Source organism: Ictalurus punctatus, chromosome 26 (assembly GCF_001660625.3).
Source record: "Ictalurus punctatus breed USDA103 chromosome 26, Coco_2.0, whole genome shotgun sequence".
Classification (NCBI taxonomy): Eukaryota; Metazoa; Chordata; class Actinopteri; order Siluriformes; family Ictaluridae; genus Ictalurus; species Ictalurus punctatus.
The window spans coordinates 12,358,557-12,379,231 of record NC_030441.2 but is presented as its reverse complement, the minus strand read 5'-3'; the positions used below and the strand labels follow the sequence as shown (position 1 = coordinate 12,379,231).

General features: G+C 39.5%; 1 protein-coding gene across 2 annotated transcripts; it reads left to right on the top strand.

Moving 5' to 3' along the window:
* Nucleotides 1-1,513: 1,513 nt before the first annotated feature.
* morc3b (MORC family CW-type zinc finger 3b) lies at nucleotides 1,514-18,824 on the top strand. 2 transcript variants are annotated; one of them, XM_017456824.3, is made up of 17 exons: nucleotides 1,514-1,947; nucleotides 3,781-3,853; nucleotides 4,005-4,137; nucleotides 5,325-5,549; nucleotides 6,231-6,368; nucleotides 8,789-8,915; nucleotides 9,046-9,174; nucleotides 9,788-9,907; nucleotides 10,036-10,133; nucleotides 10,271-10,378; nucleotides 11,120-11,248; nucleotides 12,577-12,651; nucleotides 12,733-12,775; nucleotides 12,888-13,023; nucleotides 14,114-14,171; nucleotides 14,266-14,752; nucleotides 17,841-18,824. In XM_017456824.3, the coding sequence occupies exons 1-17, from the start codon at nucleotides 1,909-1,911 to the stop codon at nucleotides 18,105-18,107; spliced, it is 2,385 nt and encodes a 794-aa protein (XP_017312313.1). In that variant the 5' UTR covers nucleotides 1,514-1,908; the 3' UTR covers nucleotides 18,108-18,824. The 2 variants fall into 2 exon arrangements, with proteins under 2 accessions (XP_017312313.1, XP_017312314.1); XM_017456825.2 differs by lacking the exon at nucleotides 6,231-6,368 and having other exon boundaries at nucleotides 1,515-1,947.
* Nucleotides 18,825-20,675: the final 1,851 nt, after the last annotated feature.

Sequence of the window (20,675 nt, the reverse complement as noted above, 5' to 3'; positions counted from 1 at the left end):
AGTCTCTGTTTTAACCTTAGTTGTTGCAGTACCTGTTCTACTGTTTTCTGAACAAACACAGAACCATTGTCAGAGCTTATCTGTTGGTATAACAAATCTAGGAATGACCTCTCTAGTTAAGAATTTGATATCTGTTCCTGTGACCTGGTCTGTTGGTGGTATTGCTTCTGCCCATCTACTGAATTTGACTATTATCGCTAACATATTTTTTTCCTCCCAAACTTCTCACCATGTCCACATAGTCTAACACCAAGTGTTTGAGCCGTCCTTCTGGTACTGGTATGTGTCCTATCGGTGCTGATGTCCCTTTCCTGACATTATTTTGAGCACAAACTTCACACTCAAATAATAATAATAAAAATAATAATCTACCATTGCCTGTAAATATGGAGACTAATATCTCTGTTGTGTTATTTTTCTTATCACAGGAAATGCAGTATATGTGCCCGAATAAAACTAATGAACCTGTCGTGAATAATCTTTCCAACCTAACAATAAAATTCAGAGACAGAGGGTTAGAAGATGTCAAAAAGTAATTAAACTTTATTGAAACAATAAAGTGAGACAGTCTGCAAAATGTCTGAATTATACAAACACAAACATGTCTTTATATACTTTTCTGAAGCTGTAAAATTATCCCTAGGCGGTGCATTCACCTTTTCTTTCTAGAAACAAACTAATCTCTATTGCCTTAATTATTTATTCATATCCATATCATACCTTACATCTGTGGCGCATGCATAGTCCATTGTATTTTCTTAAATGTTTTTTATCAGGACAGGGTTTTTACTTTGTCCCATAATTCACCCTTATACCTTAATTATTTTCTGGCTCTAGTCCCAGCCTGGGACCCTTCCTCCTGGAAGTCTTATCTTTTATTTTGACACTGATTTGCAAGTTTAAAGGGCTTTGGTTGGAAACCCAGTTCTGGTGAGTGTCTAATTGCTAATTTATTGCCATAGAGTAGTAAAGCTGCTTTAGACAAAACACAAAGTTCTTAATTTACACACTTAGAATGTAACTTGTTAGAAAGTGTTTTATAGTTTTAGATTATGCCTGCTGTGCAGAAAGGTACAGGCTGACACAGAAATACAATTACTTTTCAGTAAGACACTGAATCCATCTAACTCAATACACACATAGAATATAACCTGATCAACAAGTGCACTATGGATTTAGATTATGCTTCTAAGTAATACGTCTAAATGTCGGTTATAAATATTAGATTATACTTTATTAACATATCCAAACATTAGTAAACTTCGTAGTTACAGACATTGATGACACTTTATATTCTATAAACCCAGATGATGGTAACATTTGCTAGCTCGTCCTTATGGGACACCAGGGTTCAATGACCTTCTGGGTATCAAATCAAAGTAGCAGTCTTGGTTGAATGAAATGGTTGAGAGATACACTTTAATAAGCTGCAGTGTGACGCACAAGCCCAGTCCCCTCTTTATACCATATGCTGTGAATCCCTACACACATTGATTCATCAAAGCATTGTTAAATGTGTAAATATTTAAACCCATGTACCATCTTTCCCTCTTTGTTGTATAACAGTTAAACGTGATGTGAGCTAATAAATTGGATATTTTATGGATTTATGATTTTTTTAAATGATTTTTTTCAGTGACCTAACATTCAGGGTGGTCAGAAACGCTTGCAATACAGTAATTACGCGGACGTAGGCCTACATTTTGCACAAGGAACAAAAAAATATTCTACAAACTTCACTAATGCAAACGCGGGGACGTGCACGCGCACAGCTGCCAATGTGTTTAGGTCTCTCTCGCGCGCGCTTGCGCACGCCTTACTCACGTGAACGCGCTCTAAATGTGCAAGGATCTCTGGAGGCGTTATAAAACAAACATCTAACGTTAGTGTGTTATTTTGGCGGAGAAAATGGCTACTCGTAAACACAGAGGGATACCCCTGAGCTCGGTAAGTCCAGACTGTCTCTTGTCCCCTAACAGACTTTACCATTCAAACACAAGTTCTGAGTTTTACATTAGATCCATTGGTTTAAATGTTACATTTAACATGCAAACATATGACTAAATAATAATAATGATAATAATAAAAGACTAATATTTAATTGTTTGTGAGTGCAGATGTTTCAGATAAAGTTTCTGTTTGTTTTGCAGCCTTTCCAGCAATGTTTCTGAGATTTGATAGATATATAGATAGATAGATAGCATTAAATATTAAGCATTGTCCTTAACAGTTAACATAAAATCACTTAAAACTGCTCACTAATTGATTAATAATTTATCCCACAGCACTGTTGAATTCTCGAGTGTTTTAGAAGGTGTTGATTAATATAACTATTAAACAGAGACATACTATATGGCAGATGCTCCAACCAGATTGAAACTGTGTGTGAAGGTTTTCTGTGAAAAGATGTTAAATGAACATTTTGTGTTTTGTAAGAGTCAGAGGTAAAGCTTTAAGTTTCCCGACAATGTAAAGCATTTAGGACAGAGTGCTTCGCAGTTTCTCAGTAACAGGACAAGCTGAATTTTTGGTCTTATTAACATCAGCGAGATAAAAAGAGAGGAACACCTTATTATATATCTGCTATAATGTCGGTGAACAGGAACTAACTCAACATTAAACGTAACTATAAGCGGCTAAAAAGTATGACGTGTCATCGTTTAATGAAATGTTTTTTAAATAAAGCGCCATAAGACATTTACATTTATTTATTTAGCAGACGCTTTCATCCAAAGCGACTTACAAATGAGAAAATACAAGCAAAGCGATATATCAATTGGAGAACAATACAGGTAGTGCTACCTTACAAGATCTTTAATTGAGTTCTAGAAAGCAAAAGTGGGCAGAGTAGAGGTGTGAGTGCCACAGAAGGGTTTATTTTTGATAAGACACTACAAGACATGCTGTGTTTAGAAAAGAATCAACTTTGTGTCTATAACATCGCAATACTCCATCCCTGAGTTGATTATTTTCCCTGTTGTGCTTTACTATATACGTATTCTGTTGTTTTTCATCATTGAACTTGAGTGAATGCTGTAGTTTCTTGGTATAGCTATCATTCCTTATTGGAAATAACAATCATCTATTCAAAACTTGCCCCCCTCAAAAAAAACCCAAAAAAAACCAATGGTCATTACAGCAAATCTAGTTCTGGTTTTGTACAGTTCTTTTGTCTTCTTCTAACCTGGTCTGCATTATCACATTCTTTCATTGATTCATTACATCATCTTCAGTAACTGCTTTATCCTGGTCAGGGTCACGGTGGATCCAGAGCCTGTGCCAGGAACACTCAGCGTGAGGCAGGAATAAGACATTAATGGGGTGCCAATCTACAGCCAAATACGCATATATGCAAAGTTGTGTATTGCCGGTTTGCCAAAGCGACCCCAGTTTACTTCTTTGGTTTTCAAACATTAATGTAAATAATTTAATATCTGCAAAACGTGCCCTATGGAGCACCAAAAGGCATCCGGAGATGTCTCTATTTGCAAGTCAATCTGTTGTATTGACTCTGTACAGTATATGGCACACACTGTAACCTAATCTTGCACTAACATTCAGGTGTTGTATCCTAAGCATATATTTTGGAGGTGTGGTTTTTAAGAGACAGAAGCTCTTAAAGGACATGTTGTATTTGAGTGAATTTTGCGTTTCTAACCAGCTTGCTTCAGTTACCTTCTACAAAATAACATGCAGTAGATTTCTATTAAAAAACAAAAACAACCTATAACCTACCTATAACATGATGATGCATCATCTTAACATGTTTACCCCTTACAGCTCAATCCTAAATTTCTTCATACAAACTCGACCAGCCATACCTGGCCCTTTAGCGCTATTGCTGAGCTGATTGGTGAGTTGGTAATCCCTCTTTACACAGACATGATCAACTTAACAGCATGCTAGTTAAGACTGTGAAAGTTTGAAACTTATGTACTTTGAAAATGACACAATTTTGCTTCTCTTTTGGGCTGAAGAATTTCATAATTACAATTATATTACAGATAATGCTTATGACCCAGATGTTCGTGCCAAGCAGTTCTGGATAGATTGGACACACATTAAAAACCTGGACTGCCTCTCATTCATGGATAATGGAACAGGAATGACCAGAGCCAAACTGCATAAGATGCTCAGGTACCAGCAAGTGCCATAAGCCAAACAGTCATGGCAGGACAATAGTGTTTGGAATGAGTCATTAAAAAAGCTCTATTATTGCATCCAATATACTTTAGTATCCACTTTAGTAGAATTAGCTGTATAGTATGCCTGCTCATTCATGCAAATATCTAATCAGCCATAATATCAGTCTGGCAGCAGCATACATGCAGATACAGCTCAATCTCTCTACAGGCTATTTCTCGCTTTCTCTGGCTTGTTATGGCCCGAAAGCACAAACAGACACAAATAAATTAGCTTTCACTAATTACACACAGGTGAGAATCATCATGTGTTACGGGTCAGTTTGACCTGCCTCCTCTCCGTTCACAGCCGATGCTCAACCACGCCCCCGCTCCCACAAGGGAAAAATGTTATCTCAGTGTCTTTGACCATGGCTTAGTTGTTTCTGCCAGACATGCTGGGGTGTGGATTCCGGAAACGGCTTGATTTTCCTGCACAACAGTCTCTAGAATTTATACAGAATGGGGCGAAAAACAAAAAAACATCCAGTGAGCGGTAGTTCTGCAGCCAGAAACACCTTGTTGATGAGAGAGGTCAAAGGAGTATGGCCAGACTGGTTTGAGCTGAAAGGAAGGCAACTCAAATAACCACTCTTTACAACTGTGGTGAGCAGAAAAGCATGTCAGAAGACAAAACACATCAAACCTTTAGGCTATATCAGCAGAACGCCACATTAGGATCCACTCCTGTCTCCCAGGAACAGGAATCAGAGGTCACAGATGCACTGAGGGGCAGTTGCAAACTGGAAAAAGACCTACTGACATTTTTCTATTGGCTGTTTAGATAATTGCTTGAATGAGCAGGTGTACAGATGTTCCTAATAATATAGCAGTGGATATTGGGTGTATATATGTTGTTGGTTTCACCTCTCACAGCTTCAGAAGCACCATGCTTGCATAGCTGATGAAGGACTTATGTCTGAAACTTCCTGTTTCTATGGAAATTTGTTGTACCATGCTGTACTTTTATTACATCTACCTTATTAGTACTTACGTACACTGTAGTGAACCTCCGGATTCTTATCTTGGGTCTTGCATAGAACTGATTTGTGTAAAATAATGAAGGAAAATACCACAATTAAACTAGATATAAATGCTAACTCAAGAATGAAATCATTTGACATTTGTTCAATATCTTTTCAGCTTTGGTTACAGTGACAAGAAAGCTGTGAAAGACCATGTTCCGGTCGGTGTCTATGGCAATGGCTTTAAATCAGGTTCCATGCGTCTGGGGAAGGATGCCATCGTCTTCACTAAGACCAGAGACTCAATGAGTGTAGGCCTGCTGTCACAGTCTTACCTGCAGGCCATAAAAGCTCAACAGATCATGGTGCCTATTCTTACCTTCAGACGGGATGGACAAAACCTGTATCCTTACCATAACTTCACTATTACTGCATAAACACCAGGAGCCATAGGAATTAAAACAGCTTGACTAAAGAAGGAGTTTTTGAAGCCATGTGATTTGAACTGCAACTGCAATTAAAACATTGACAAACCTTCTCTTTCCCCCAACCTGACCTCATTCCCTTAGCTAAAAACTATTTATACCTTTGAGAGGCCTTTGAAAAAAGGAGATAAAGCTGATCAGATCTGCTATGGCAAGAGGTGGGGATAATTTTAGGGTCCAAAAGATATAATCAAGCCAGAAATGTATAATCTATTGTATTGAAATATTGCAAATGACAGTTTTTCTACGTTGATGTACTTGATCATTACAGGACTAGAAAAAATTTAAACCTCTGTTTAAAATCAGGTCACCTGCTGTTGTCATAGGAGTTTATTTAGAATTGTGTAGTTCAAATGACTGAGAATGATGGCCTGATTCTCCCAGAGTGGTGCTAGCCAAATGCAAGTCAAGTGCACGTCATGTATAGAGAATTGGGTATTTAGTGATCTCTGTATATGAGGTGTATTCAGCTGTCCTATGATGTGTGAGCACAAACAAATGCAGTGGTTGAATATTGGTGCTCAACGGTTCTTGTTTGATAGGGAAGACTTGGACAGCATAATTAAATTAATCTTACCCTTGACTGTTAGTGTCCCCAGACCAGAGGATGCAGCCAGTCTAGATGCGATCCTGAGACACTCACTTTTTAACACAGAGAAGGAGCTGTTCACTGAGCTGCGTGCCATCAGCACTGCCGGACCCACCGGCACACGCATCATTATCTGGAATCTGCGCATGTGAGCTAGCGGTTTGTCTAATATGTGTAGACCAGTTGTTTCCAACTGGAGGAAGGTCTGGGTTTGGTGGGGGGTGTTGATGCTGTGGTTTTGGTAAGAAAGAGATTTGTTATTGGAAGATTTATATGTAAGAATCTTTTTTAAAAATGAGTCTTGGGGTCCCAAAAAATAGACTTTATTATAAAAGCATCAAAATCTGAGTTGGTCTGCAGATCAGCTGGCATAAGCGATTTTGATACAGGTTTCTATACCATTCTGAAACACTGGTCTCATCTGGCTGGATTTTTCCCTATTTTCATTAGGTCATACATTGGCCTCGTGCCAAAATTAATTAAAAAGTCTTCTCTATAATGGTGGCATGGTACCATCAGTCTATTTAAAAAAAAAAAAAAAAAACCCACTGCATTCCAAAGAGGTTACATACTTTCCCAACACAGACAGGTACCAGTTTACTGGTTAACATTTGGTTACACTCTTAAACATAGGATCTGGTGGATTAACTCATAACTTGTTTCTCAATCTTCAAACCTTATACATTGGTTATACATGAGTTGGTTATGCATTGACTGACACAATGATTGATTAAAATATTCCCTAAGATCAGGGCAACAGTGGTTCCTTTTATCCCAGCAAGTCATTTATTATCGCATTTCCAAACGAACTCTCACCTTGAACCCTGCACATGCATTTAAAGAAAAGGAATTCAGTGAGCAAATTTACTTTGACTTATCTTAGTTGACAACAATAAGCAAGTTGTGTCTGTTTCTCGAAGAGCCACCTGTAATCAAGAATTACGAACATACACCGATCAGCCATAACATGAAAACCACTCACAGGTGATGTGAATAACATTGATTATCTCATTACAGTGGCACCTGTCAAGGGGTGGGATGTATTAGGCAGCAAGTGGACAGTCAGTTCTTGAAGTTGATGTGCTGGAAGCAGGGAAAATGGGAAAGTGTAAGGATCTGAGTGAGTTTAACAAGGGTCAAATTGTGATGGCTAGACGACTGGGTCAGAGCATCTCCAAAACTTCAGGTCTTGTAGAGTGTTCCTGGTATGCAGTGGTTAGTACCTACCAAAAGTGCTCCAAGGAAGGACAACTGCTGAACCAGCAACAGGGTCATGGGCACCCAAGCCTCATTGATGCATGGAGATTGAATGCTAACCCATCTGGCCTGATCCCACAGAAGAGCTACTGTAGCACAAGTTAATGCTGGCTATGATAGAAAGGTGTCCGAAGACACAGTGCATCGCAGCCTGCTTCATATGGGGCTGCATAGCCGCAGCCACAGATCCTGTCCAGTGTCAGAAGTACCTACAATAGGCACGTGAGCGTCAGAACTGAATCATAGAGGTGGCCTGGTCTGATGAATCACGTTTTCTTTTACATCATGTGGATGGCCAGGTACATGTGCGGCGCTTACTTGGGGAAGAAATGACACCAGAATGCACTATAAGAAGGCAAGTCGGAGGAGGCAGTGTGATGCTGGGTAATGCTCTGCTGGGAAACCTCAGGTCCGGGCATTCATGTGGATGTTACTTTGACACATACCACCTACCTAAACATTGATGCAGACCAAGTACATGGCAATGATATTCCTTAATGGCAGTGGCCTCTTTCAGCAGGATGATGCACCCTGCCACACTGCAGACATTGCTCAGGAATGGTTTGAGGAACATGACAAAGTGTTCAAGGTGTTGACTCGGCCTCCATGTTCCACAGATCTCAATCAGATCGAGCATCTGAGGGATTTACTGGACAAACAAGTCTGATCCATGGCCCCACCTCGCAACTTATAGGACTTAAAGGATCTGCTGCTAACATTTCGGTGCCAGATACCACAGCACACCTTCAGAGGTCTTGTGGAGTCCATGCCTCGATGGGTCAGAGCTGTTTTGGTGGCACAAGGAGGACCTACACAATATTAAGCAGGAGGTTTTAATGTTATGGCTGATTGGTGTATATGATAATAATATCTACCCAGCTAGGTATAAACGTTTATCCCCAAACAAAATTAGTTAGCTAGTGTCACGGAAAATACTCATACAAAGCTAGCTAGCGAATATCAGAAAACATCCTATAACAAAAGCTATGTAGTTAATGCTAAAAAAAATGGTCACGTTTGAAATCGATCCATCCAAACGTAATATTGAATGAAAAGGCGGGGGGGGGGGGGGGGGGGGGGGGGTTAATTTAGGTGACCAATGTATCTGGCCACATTTAATTTAGGTCTTGGGGCAAGGCAGTTTTATATGATAACTTCAGTCACAGGGATCCCTGCCTACTAAAAATTATGATATACAGTTGTACGCTTGAATTTTACGTAATGTCCCAGCCCTATTTACTTTATATTTTGTATTTTATATTAAATTTCATATTTTTCCCTAGTATATTCCTTATATTCATTATTTTGCAGGACTACAAGTGGGGAGACAGAATTCAACTTTGATGCAGATAAATATGATATTCAGATCCGAGCAAATGCTAGTGAGAAAACACGTGAGTGTCGAGCCATGACACCTGAGAGTGACTATTCACTAAGAGTAAGTGCACGTGCTATCACTGGCACTATGAGGAAACAGTTTTTTTCATACAACATTATTATTATTATTATTATTTTATTTTTCCCTAAAGTTCAAGAAGAAAGTTATTTTCTTGCATTTCCATATGTAGGCATACTGTAGCATTTTGTATCTGAAGCCACGTATGCAAATCAACATTCGAGGACAAAGAGTGAAAACCCAGCTCATCTCCAAGAGTCTTGCTTACATTGCCAATGACAACTACAGACCTTCATTCCTAGTATCCTTTAGAATATAAGAACAGTCTTGAATTATACCTATTTGATATAATTACCCTACTTTAATCCACAAGAGTGTTTTAACACAGGGAGCCTGGTGGTACAACTAAGAGCTAGCCTTATGTTTGGGGGTTCACATGTTTCAATTCCAGTGATGCCACAGCCATTCATAGCCTAGAGAGAGTAAAAGGTCCTCTTAGGTACTAATAGGTACTCTTCTGTGTTTGTTAGCTAATGAATATAGAGTAGTGTGATTAGCACTGTCTCCAAGTGTTTTGCATGGAAGGAAGCTTTTAAATTTCCTGGTTAAATTTCAGCCTGCAGGGTTAACCATGTTGCCCAAGAGCAGATAGGGTTAAGGGGGTTGCTCAGGGGGCCAAACAGCAAAAGGTTGAGGGTGCATACTGTTGCCCCACCTAGCTACCAATCTGTAGCCCAGGGCCTGAGCCACCATTGCTGTCAGCTGTAATGCAGTCAGTAGAAGAGACTCAGCTATCAGGCGGGAACTAGCTACCGAAAACAAAAAGGCGGGTTTAAAAAGTACTTTAAGAAGTATTTTGATACTGATGCTGTGTTGATTGCTGTGTCGGTGGATATTCTTGACACATCTCAAAGGCCAAACGTATTCGGATCACATTTGGGTTCAACACCAAAAGCAAGGAGCATTATGGTATCATGATGTACCACAAAAACAGACTCATCAAGGCTTATGAGAGAGTGAGCTGCCAATGCAAGGTAAAGAGATTCCTTCTCGCTTCAAAGAGTATCTGTAGTTGCTGTTATTAATGAATATATTTTTGATGCGTATCAACCTCTCTATTACACTGCTGTGTTATTGTGTGATTTGGCCTCTTCCTGAACAGGTAGAGAGAAAAGGTGTTGGGGTCATCGGTGTGATTGAATGTAATTTCCTTCAACCGACTCACAACAAACAGGACTTTGATGATACAGATAAATACAGGTCCTTACACCGCATAAGCTTGGATCCATTTACTTTGTTCCTATTAAACTTGTATTTTCTGTTCGGTCTAATGCGTAAACTGATTGGGACTTGAGTCCTTACAATTTACAATGCGTATATCGTCTGTTTGTGTGCAGGAAAACCATGCATAACCTCAGCATCAAGCTGGAAGAGTACTGGAATGAGATCCGCTACAAGCAGAAGAAAGATGACCCAAAATGCACAGTTCCGATAGAGGATACAGTGTGAGTGTGGGGATTCAGTTTTGGTTTTAATTTCAATTTATTTACAGTGCGTTTACATTTTGGGGCAACAATATTGGCGACTTTCTAAGTACTTGCCTCATGGGGGTATACCTTGATTGTGTCATTCTTGGTGTTATCGTCACTATCAGTATATGTTAAACCATTGCATAATCTTTGTTTAACAGTTTAATTAATTAGAGACCTAATATTAGCTTGTTATCTAACGAATTTTCTTCTCAATTGAGTAATTACCACACAATAATAAGTATAGTATTTACATCAATTTCACAATTCCCAGCATGCCTCAGGAGATCTGTCCATCATGTTTTCCTGAGTTCCATAATGGATACCTCAGCCATGGAGCAGAATTAGCTATTCTTGGCCATGATGAATATACAGTATGCAATGCTTCCTTTGAATATGGCAAAAAACTAGACATCTTCTGGAACCTTCCACCTGGGAATGATAAATCTTATTTTAAGACACCTGTCTTATATTACCTTCTGCCTAGGACAGTGTTTTATCTCAGTGGTGCCCACATACTCTTCACAAATACTCTTCACAAATGCACAAATGCTACCTAACACATACAACTTTGCACATTTATAGTTATATAAAGCATGATATAAAGAAACATTAAAAAAAAATACCTTAGCATTATCAATAAGTGCAAAGGTCTCAAGAGAGGCTTCTCTTCTGATGTTGGTTTGACCTTCTCTGTCTCTCCCTATCCATGTGAAGGAAAATTCCGGATCAAGCCTGGGTGCAGTGCGACAGCTGTCTCAAGTGGAGAAGGCTTCCAGATGGCTTCGACTGCAGCCGGCTGCCGGAGAAATGGTTCTGCAACTTGAACCACGACCCACAATTCAGGTGACAGCCATAAAACACTTTTACTAAGTGATGTCATTCCTGGACATGGAAATTGTTGCTTGGGAGTGTACAAGGGGGATTTGTTGGCTAAATATCATGAAGACTTTCCATTGCCACGCCAAACAAATACTTCTGTCTCAAGATGAAAGTGTCTCTTGCAGAAGGATGCGTCTTGTAAATCCCGGTTTATGTTTCATTAGAGCTGCTTCTGAGAAGCATCTGAAATGAACTTTTGGAAACATGCATAGTCTTTTGGAAGAGTAAAAGGATCTTAAGTGTCAGTCAGACAAGGCGGGTAGCACATACACTATATGACCAAAAGTTTACAGACATCTGACCATCATATTCGTATGGTTTTTTTAACATCCCATTCCAGATTTAGTGCCCATTGCTGTTATAATAACGTCCACTTTTCTGGGAAGGCTTTCCACTAGATGTTGGAGCATGGCTCTGGGGATTTGTGATCATTCAGCCACAAGAGCATTAGTGAGGTCAGGCACTGATTTTGGTTGAGGCGGTCTGGGGCACAGTCAGCATACCAATTTATCCCAAAGATGTTCATGTTGGCAAAACATGTCTTCATGGACCTCGATTTGTGCACAGTGGCATTGTCCAGCTGGAACAGGATTCCAATGAAGGGAAATTGTAATGCTACATCATACAGAGACATTCTGTACAACTGTGTGTGTCCAACTTTGTGGCAACAGATTAGGAAAGGCCTACATATGGTTGTGATGATCAGGTGTCCACAAAACTTTGGCCATATTATGTAGCAAGGTGGAATTGTGCATGAAAGTGGTACACCAGTTGTAAGCTACTTGAGTTAAAAGGAACTTCACTGTGTGTAGCTAAATTCACTACAACTCAGACTGTGTTGTGATAAACACATATGAGGAGGAGAATCTCCTGTTGAATCTCCCACCAAGTTTCTGCACCTTGTTCTTTCACTACTTTACTGGTCAGTCACTGAAGAGGGGGTGGGTCAGTTGGTTTAGGTAAGCGAATTTTCTGAACTGCAGTGACTTAAGTTCCTTAAGCTTCATTCCTACTACCATGGATTGGTGGAAGCAAACAAAATTGGGAGGAAAAATTCTATGCTAAGCAAGACGTGCACCTTTTGGAGTTATATAAACTATATAAGTTTTATATAATACCCCTTTACACTGACCTGAGCCCTTCAATAGAATTTCACTTACTGGGATTTGGTAGTCTTAGAAAATAATATTACAATTAATAGCATGCGTGTTGTAGTAAGGGACTTGGTATCCCACTTCTAAGTACTTTTAACATGACCTTTCTGTCATTGACATTTAATCCATCTCAATCAGGAGCTGTCTGGTGGAGGAGGAACTAGAGGATCAAGAAGAAGAAAAGAAGTCATACCCAAAACCCTTTAAACGCCAGTAAGATAGTCTTACACATATTACTTTAGTATGTATTGTGCAATCTTACATTGTTAATCTACAGGTTGTGGGTCTTAACAGGAAGAGGAACAGTAGGAGTCTACAAGATGATCATGGGCCTGAGGTAAGTCATTTTTATATAGACACAACAATTTAAAAAACAGCCCAAACCCCTTATGCAAGTCATTTATATGGTGAAGGCTAATGGGAACACGTTTTAACATTTCTGTCCATAGGTATTAGATATTCCAATCCTGGAAGCTCCTGTTAATGCCAGACAGCTGAAGAGTTCTGAATTCTCCAAGCCATATCCTACAGATCTGTTCAGTAATAGTGCACCAAGCCTCAGTGTTTTGTCACCCACTTCTAATGGTTTGTATTTTATTGACCATTGCACCACTGCAGTCTTATTTAATTTTCATTGTAAAGTGACTAGCGGAGTGTAAAAACGACTGACTTGGCAAGGCAAAGTGGACATAAGGGATATTAATAACGTATTTAGTCATTTGCTTCATTTGTACGTAGTATTTTAAGCAGGGGGTGCACCAAAGACATTTTTTCAATTAAAGATAGTCATGAAGTGTTTGCGAATGTCAAGACATTAATGCCATTTCAAATGCAACGTGCCAATTCAAATACCAAATATTAAAACACCCTTCAAAATAACATGCATAAGGAGCACTGTCTATTAAATACAGAGCTACAACACTTTTATAGACGTTACACCCTCAGAGTATATAGTAAGTTTCAGTGGTTGCAATCAGTGAGAATATTTGCTGTTTTCTAGAGATCAGTGTCTCCTTGGGCTAGCTAGCTCAACAGCATGTAGACAACATTAGCCTGTTAAATCTAAGTCAATTAAAACTGATCAAGGCCTTTAATTGATAAAATATCATCTCCACTAGTTGACAAATGATAACTTCATTAGCTAGCTATACCGGCAAGAAAAACCTCCAGTGTGCTGCCCATTGCCTTGTTTTGGTTGCCTGGAAACCATACTGATTGGGTTAAAAAGTGGTACAGTCACTAACATATTATAGTAACATGTATGGTGAACTAGATAGCTAGTTAAGTGCACTGATACAGACTAATACAGAAATGAACGAGTATATGATCATGTAGCATATGTTATCATACCAAATGACAACTTGTGCTTTGCTAAAGGAGTGGGGTTTTTTGGTTGTTGAAACAGAAACTTAAAACTAATAGCTTTGACAATAAAATCTGCTTGTCCCAGGTGCCCAGACTACTGATTTCTCCACCCCTGATTTCAGACAAATTAACTTTTTAAAGATTTGAATATGTCATACTACATGAAAGTCACCGATTGCATTAGCAGTGCTTAGTCATTAAAAGGCAAAGTTAAAGCAAATACAATGACCATGTGTAATTCAGTTGTTACCAAAGTTCATAGAACCAGGATGGATGAGTTTTATATTAACTTTCATTGTCATGTTTCTAGCTCAGAGATCACCACTGCCTCTCATTAATCTCACTGCTCTCTCTGACTCACTGAAAAGGTAATCCTATTAGATTAGTACTCCTGTATTCTCAACATTTTGCCTAATGAGTGTTTGTGGTTCATTAGTCTGTTGTTCTCTCTGCCTGTTAAAGGACTAAAAGGAAACTCTCTACTGCTGAAGAAATGCCTCTAGCAGTGCATCCTATGCATTATACCACTTTCCCTGATGGTGGCACATTCATTCACACACATTCCAGTCTCGTGCCAAACAAAGAAGAGAGCAAATGGGAGGGGATGGAAAAGGAGAAAAATGCAAATGCAGACAAACAAGTAAACAACGAGGAGAGCAGTAAGATGGAGACATTTATGCCATATCAGGAGCCTGTTCAGGAGGAGGATGAGTGGTATGCTGGAGAGGAATCATCCGCTACAGAAACCCAGTGCTGTATAGCAGAGTTACACTCTATGGAATTGCATGATGATAATGAGGAGGTGTGGAGTATGCAACAGCAGCAAGATGAGTTGATGGAGATGATGAAGCAGACGGCAGAGGAGAGGGACGCATACGGGGAGGAGCTGGAGCTGCTGCGGGATCACTGCACCACCCTGGAGGATGAGCGGAGTCAGCTCCTCAGCAAGGTAGAAACTATCATCCTATTACACTTTCAGTTAAGTTCTACATAATATGGCACAAAAATGACAAAAACAGCCATATCCAAAGCTCCTGGCTAACATTATCCTCGTAGATGTGTCCAGGAAACATCAGGCATCGCACAGCAAGACATTATATCTAGGCATATTTAAATCTACCTGAAAAGCAACATGAAGAGCTGGTTGGATGAATAATTGGCTTGAATGTGTGATCTGGACATTTTAGTTTTAGGGAGATCTGGTGGCGGATTGGCATCCCATCCAACGTGAATTCTCCCATCTTGCACCCGGTGTTACTGGGAACCACTGCAACCCTGACCAGTGGTTACTGAAGATGTATGAATGAATCTTAGCTCTACTAAGTTATTAACTAGTCAGAATTTTGAAGAAAAAAATAATAATTCTGGATAGATACAGTGGTGCTTGAAAGTTTGTGAACCCTGTAGTTTTCTACATTTCTGCATAAATATGACCTAAAACATCATCAGATTTTCACACAAGTCTTAAAAGTAGATAAAGAGAACTTAACAGATGAGACAAAAAATATTATACTTGGTCATTTATTTAATGAGGAAAATGATCCAATATTACATATCTGTGAGTGGCAAAAGTATGTGAACTCTTGCTTTTAGTATCTGGTGTGACCCCCTTGTGCAGCAATAACCACGGCTAAATGTTTATGGTAATTGTCAATCAGTCCTGCACATCAGCTTGGAGGAATTATAGCCCATTCCTCAGTAGAGAACAGCTTCAACTCTGGGATGTTGGTGGGTTTCCTCACATGAACTGCTTGCTTCAGGTCCTTCCACAACACTTCTACTGGATTAAGGTCTGGACTTTGACTTGGCCATTCAAAACATTAACTTAATTCTTCTTTAACCATTCTTTGGTAGAAACACTTGTTTGTTTAGGGTCGTTGTCTTGCTGCATGACCCACTTTCTCTTGAGATTCAATTCACAGACAGATGTCCTGAAGTTTTCCTTTAGAATTTGCTGGTATAATTCATTGTTCCATCAATGATGGCAAGTCGTCCTGGCCCAGATGTAGCAAAACAGGCCCAAACCGTGATGCTACCACCACCATGTTTCACAGATGGGATAAGTTTCTTGTGCTGGAATGCGGTGTTTTCATTTCTCCAAACATAATGCTTCTCAGTTAAACCAAAAAGTAAAATTTTGTTCTCATCCGTCTACAAAACATTTTTCAAATAGCCATTTTTCAAATAAGTGCAGACGGGCAGCAATGTACTTTTTGGAGAGCAGTGTTTTTCTCCTTGTAACCCTGCCATGCACAGCATTGTTGTTCAGTGTTCTCCTGATGGTGGAGTCATGAACATTAACATTAGCCAATGTGAGAGAAGCCTTTAGTTGCTTAGAGGTTACCCTGGGTTCCTTTGCGACCTCACAGACTATTACACATCTTGCTCTTGGATTGATCTTTGTTGGTCTCCGCTCCTCAGGTGGGTAACAACGGTCTTGAATTTCCTCCATTTGTAAACAGTCTGTCTGACTGTGGATTGGTGGAGTCCAAATTCTTTAGAGATGGGTTTGTAACCTTTTCCAGCCTGATGAGCTTCAACAACTCTTTTCTCTGAGATCCTCAGAAATCCCCTTTGTTCAAGCCATGATACACTTCCACAAACATGTGTAGTGAAGATCAGACTTTGAGAGATCCCTGTTCTTTAAATAATCAGGGCACTCAGTCACACCTGATTGTCATCCCATTGATTGAAAACACCTGCCTCTAATTTCACCTTCAAATTAACTGCTAATCCTAGAGGTTCAAATACTTTTTCCACTCACAGATATTTAATTTTGGATCATTTACCTCAATAAATAAATGGCCAAGTATAATATTTTTTGTCTCATTTGTTTGATTAGGTTCTCTTTGTCTAGTTTTAGGACTTGTGTGAAAATCTGATGATGTTTTAGATCATATTTATGCAGAAATATAGAAAATTCTACTTTTTCTTTAAATTCACAAACTTTCAAGCATCACTGTGGCACTTTTCTTTGAGTGTGTTATGCTGCATGAATAGCAGTTTGAAAAGATGTGCTTGGCTGGCTTCAAGTTTATCAGAGAAAGCACATGTTAGCCTTCACCCTCCCTGGATGGTAGCTGCCATATGTTAAGGGAGAGCTGTCTGATGGGTGGGACCTGGCAGGTGACCAAATTGGGGAGGAAAATGATTAAAAATTCTTTCTGTGTGATACCTTAATTGTTTAAAGACACTAGAACTAATGACATTTTCAAAAGTCATTATTACATTTCCATAGGAATGTGTATACTGCAGGGGTGTCCAATCTTATCCGCAAAGGGCCGGTGTGGGTGCGGGTTTTCATTCCAACCAAGCAGGAACCACACCTGATTCCACCTGTTTAATCAGTTGATCTTGGCTTTCAATAGACTCAGGTGTGGCTTCTGCTTGGTTGGAATGAAAACCTGCACCCACACCGGCCCTTTCCGGATAAGATTGGACACCCCTGGTATACTGTGATATACTCCATATAGCCAAAAGTATGTGGACACCTCACCTTCACATCCATGCTTGGGTCTTCCTCAAACTGTTGCCACAAGATGGAAACACACAATTGTATAGAATGTCTTTGTATGCTGTAGCATTAAAATTTCTCTTCACATGACAGCATGTCCCTGTGCACAAAGCGAGATCCATGAACACACGGTTTGCCAAGGTCGGAGTGGAAGAACTCGAGTGGCCTGTAGAGCACCTTGACCTCAACCAGGTCAAGCCACACTCCAAATCTAGTGGAAAGCCTTCCCAGAAGAGTGGCGGATATTAGAACAGCAAATGGGGCCTAAATCTAGCATGGGATGTTTTAAAAAGCATATACAGGTGTGATTGGCAGGTGTCCACATACTTTTGACCATATAGTGTATATAATTAAAATAGTCCAACATTTAAAAAAATGTATTATGACATTTTATATGTTCCCCTGTTTTGAAGTTTAGATTCTGTCCAGACTTTCCACAGAATTTGTTCTAGAATGATACCATTTCTGTACACTGAAATATTGGTATATAATTGTATGTATCATAATAATGTACTGTTGCTAGCTGGAAAGGCTGGAGGAAGAGAAAGCCAGCTTGTCCTCCATGTGTGACCAACTAAAGTGCAAAGTGGAAAGGCTGAAAATAGAGAAGGAAGGAAGGTCTAGAGAAGATGCCCGAGGCGGAGAAGAGAAGCAGAAGCTGAGAAAGCTGCGTCTCAACCTGGGCCACCTGCTGGTCTCCTTCGTTCCCGATCTCGACCTGCAGCAGGTGGACTTCAGCAGTGACGTCATTGACGAGCTTCTCGACCAGGTCTTAAAGGAAGTCACTTAAGGTCATGTCAGGGCTGTATTACACGTCAGGTTTGCTATTTCGTCATGGTCAATCAGCCATTTTTTCACTGGTTTCACTGCTGGCTTAGCCAAGCTGAGATCATCGCTATAAAAAAGTTCTTTACGACGGTGGCCCAGCCTGGGCTTAGCAGACAGTAACAGTGGTAATTGAATATGTTTCTAAGTCAGTTTTATTGCCCGTTGTTGCCACATACAACTACTGTAAGTTGCTTGGTAAATATTTAGCAAGGAATAGTAATTTAATGTGGCACATCATTACTAAAGTATTTATATTTATACAAAAATAATTTTCACAATGTTAATTGGTTATATGGAATATTTTAATCAGTCAAAGTATAATTCACCCACATATAACCAACATATAAGGTGTAAGAGTATTAACACATGATTAATCAAAAAAAACAAGTTAATCCACTAAACCTTATGTTTAAGAGTGTAACCAAATGTTAATGAGTATACTGGTACCTATCGCTGATGGGAATGTAATCTTTTTTCAAAAATGGAGCTGGCTGTACCGTGCCTCCATTTAAAACCAAGTAGGGAGGGAGAGTCAAGAAAAACGGGAAAAAATGACACTGATGAGATCAGTGTCTTAGAATTGTATAAAAGCATGTACCGAGGATAAGTATACCAGTTGATCTACAGACCAGCTCGGCTTTGTTGTTTGCATAATAAAGTCTATCTTTTGACATCAAGACCCCAAGATTCTTAGATTCTTTTTTGCTGAAGGAGATTCTTCTACAGTTACAAATTGATACATTTTGTTGAATGATAATAAATAATATCGTTGTAATATTAATAAGAATTCTTGTTACTGTTTTACACATACACAGTCGCACACTACGGACAATTTAGAGAGGCCAATCAGCCTACAACGCATGTCTTTGGACTGGGGGAGGAAACCGGAGGAAGCCCCTGAAGCATGGGGAGAACATGCGAGCTCTGCCCACACAGGGCGGTGGCAGGAACTTAACCCCTAACCCTGGGGGTGTGAGGCAAATGTTCTAACCATTAAGCCACTAATCCCCCTTCCGAGCCATCTATTGAACAGAAATAAACTCAAAGTGTTTTGTGTGTGATTATTAAGTGTTAGTCGTTTCTGCATTGGATTTTTTAAATGCTGTATTCCGTTTTAACCCATTTTTAGTCCTTCAATCAGTCAATCTTTCTGCAAGCACTTTCTCACACTCTCTATGTTCACCTTGTGAATGTTGTTTTTGCAGCTCAACACTGTAATAAAAACAGCCCATTCTTTCAGTGTCAAATCCACTCCCCTTGTGCCCCCCCCCCCCCACACACACACACACCAGATCTAGATCTAGGTTAGATCTCCTAAATGCTACTACTAGAAGTTGAGCTGTATGATGGGCAACAACATGAGTGACAGGTAAGTAAAGACACTCCTTATTCTGACTGTTTGGATGTTGGTGGTCCACATTATTTGTTTTTCTCCTATAGAAATGTGAGAAGAACTTTGGCAAAAGTTCACTTAGAAACAGAGAAATCATTGATACAATCTTTAACAGAAATATTAGTAGTGTTTCTCACAGAGGTCTCAATTCTATCTAAGAACCTCGTCTCTACTACGCAGCACCTTTGGACCAAGTGATTTTGAAGCACTTGAACAAAATCCAAGTTTAGGGAATGATTTTGAACATACGCTAGTTATTTTAACACACAAACCACTGAGGCTTGAAGATCACCGACGTTCAACACACAACTGCAGCAAATCAAGTCATTGTGGATCTCATGATATCTGTCACTGTCTACTCATCCAGCAATCCACAATAGTCTTAATCTGTTGGTGCCCTCTTAGCCATGTTAGTCTACACCCCCCACCATCACCACCATGCATGCCACCCAAGCCTAAACTAAAAGTCAACATATGACCTTAGCATCAGCTTACATCATCAGATCACTGAAGCTTTCTCATCTGCCCTCCATGTCAAAACACTTTGGAAAGGAGACTTTGCTGATCTCTTAACAGGGATATTAATAGGTAGCTGTGAGGAGACTGCAGTGGTATATGTGCTTCTGAGTGAATTTGTGCTGCCAAAGACATTGGAGAGAGTTCTGCTTTGGCAGTGTCGCTGCATTAAAAGGGTCAGTTATAAATGCTTAAGGACTAGCCTGAATGTTTGGGGGTTAGGTGTAAAATAACTGTAGCTACTGTTTCCTGAGAGGTTCTAAGCTGATGAGAAATACATTAGGGTTTGGATACTTAAACTTATCCACCTAGAGTTTACGTTCCTGATTTGCTCTAACAGAGGTACATTTTAACATGCAATGGATATAAAAAGTATACACACCCTTGTTAAAATGGGCGGTTTTTTTGTGAAGTAAAAAATGAAACCAAGATAAAACATGTCAGAACACATCACCTTAGTATACAAAATAAAGTGAAAAACGATCAGAAGCATTTTGGGGGATAAAACAAGAAGAAGAAGAAGAAGAAAAAAACGTACAAAAACCTAGTCGCATAAGTGTACACACCCCTAAACTAATACTTTGTTGAAGCACCTGTTGATTTGATCAATACAGACTCCGT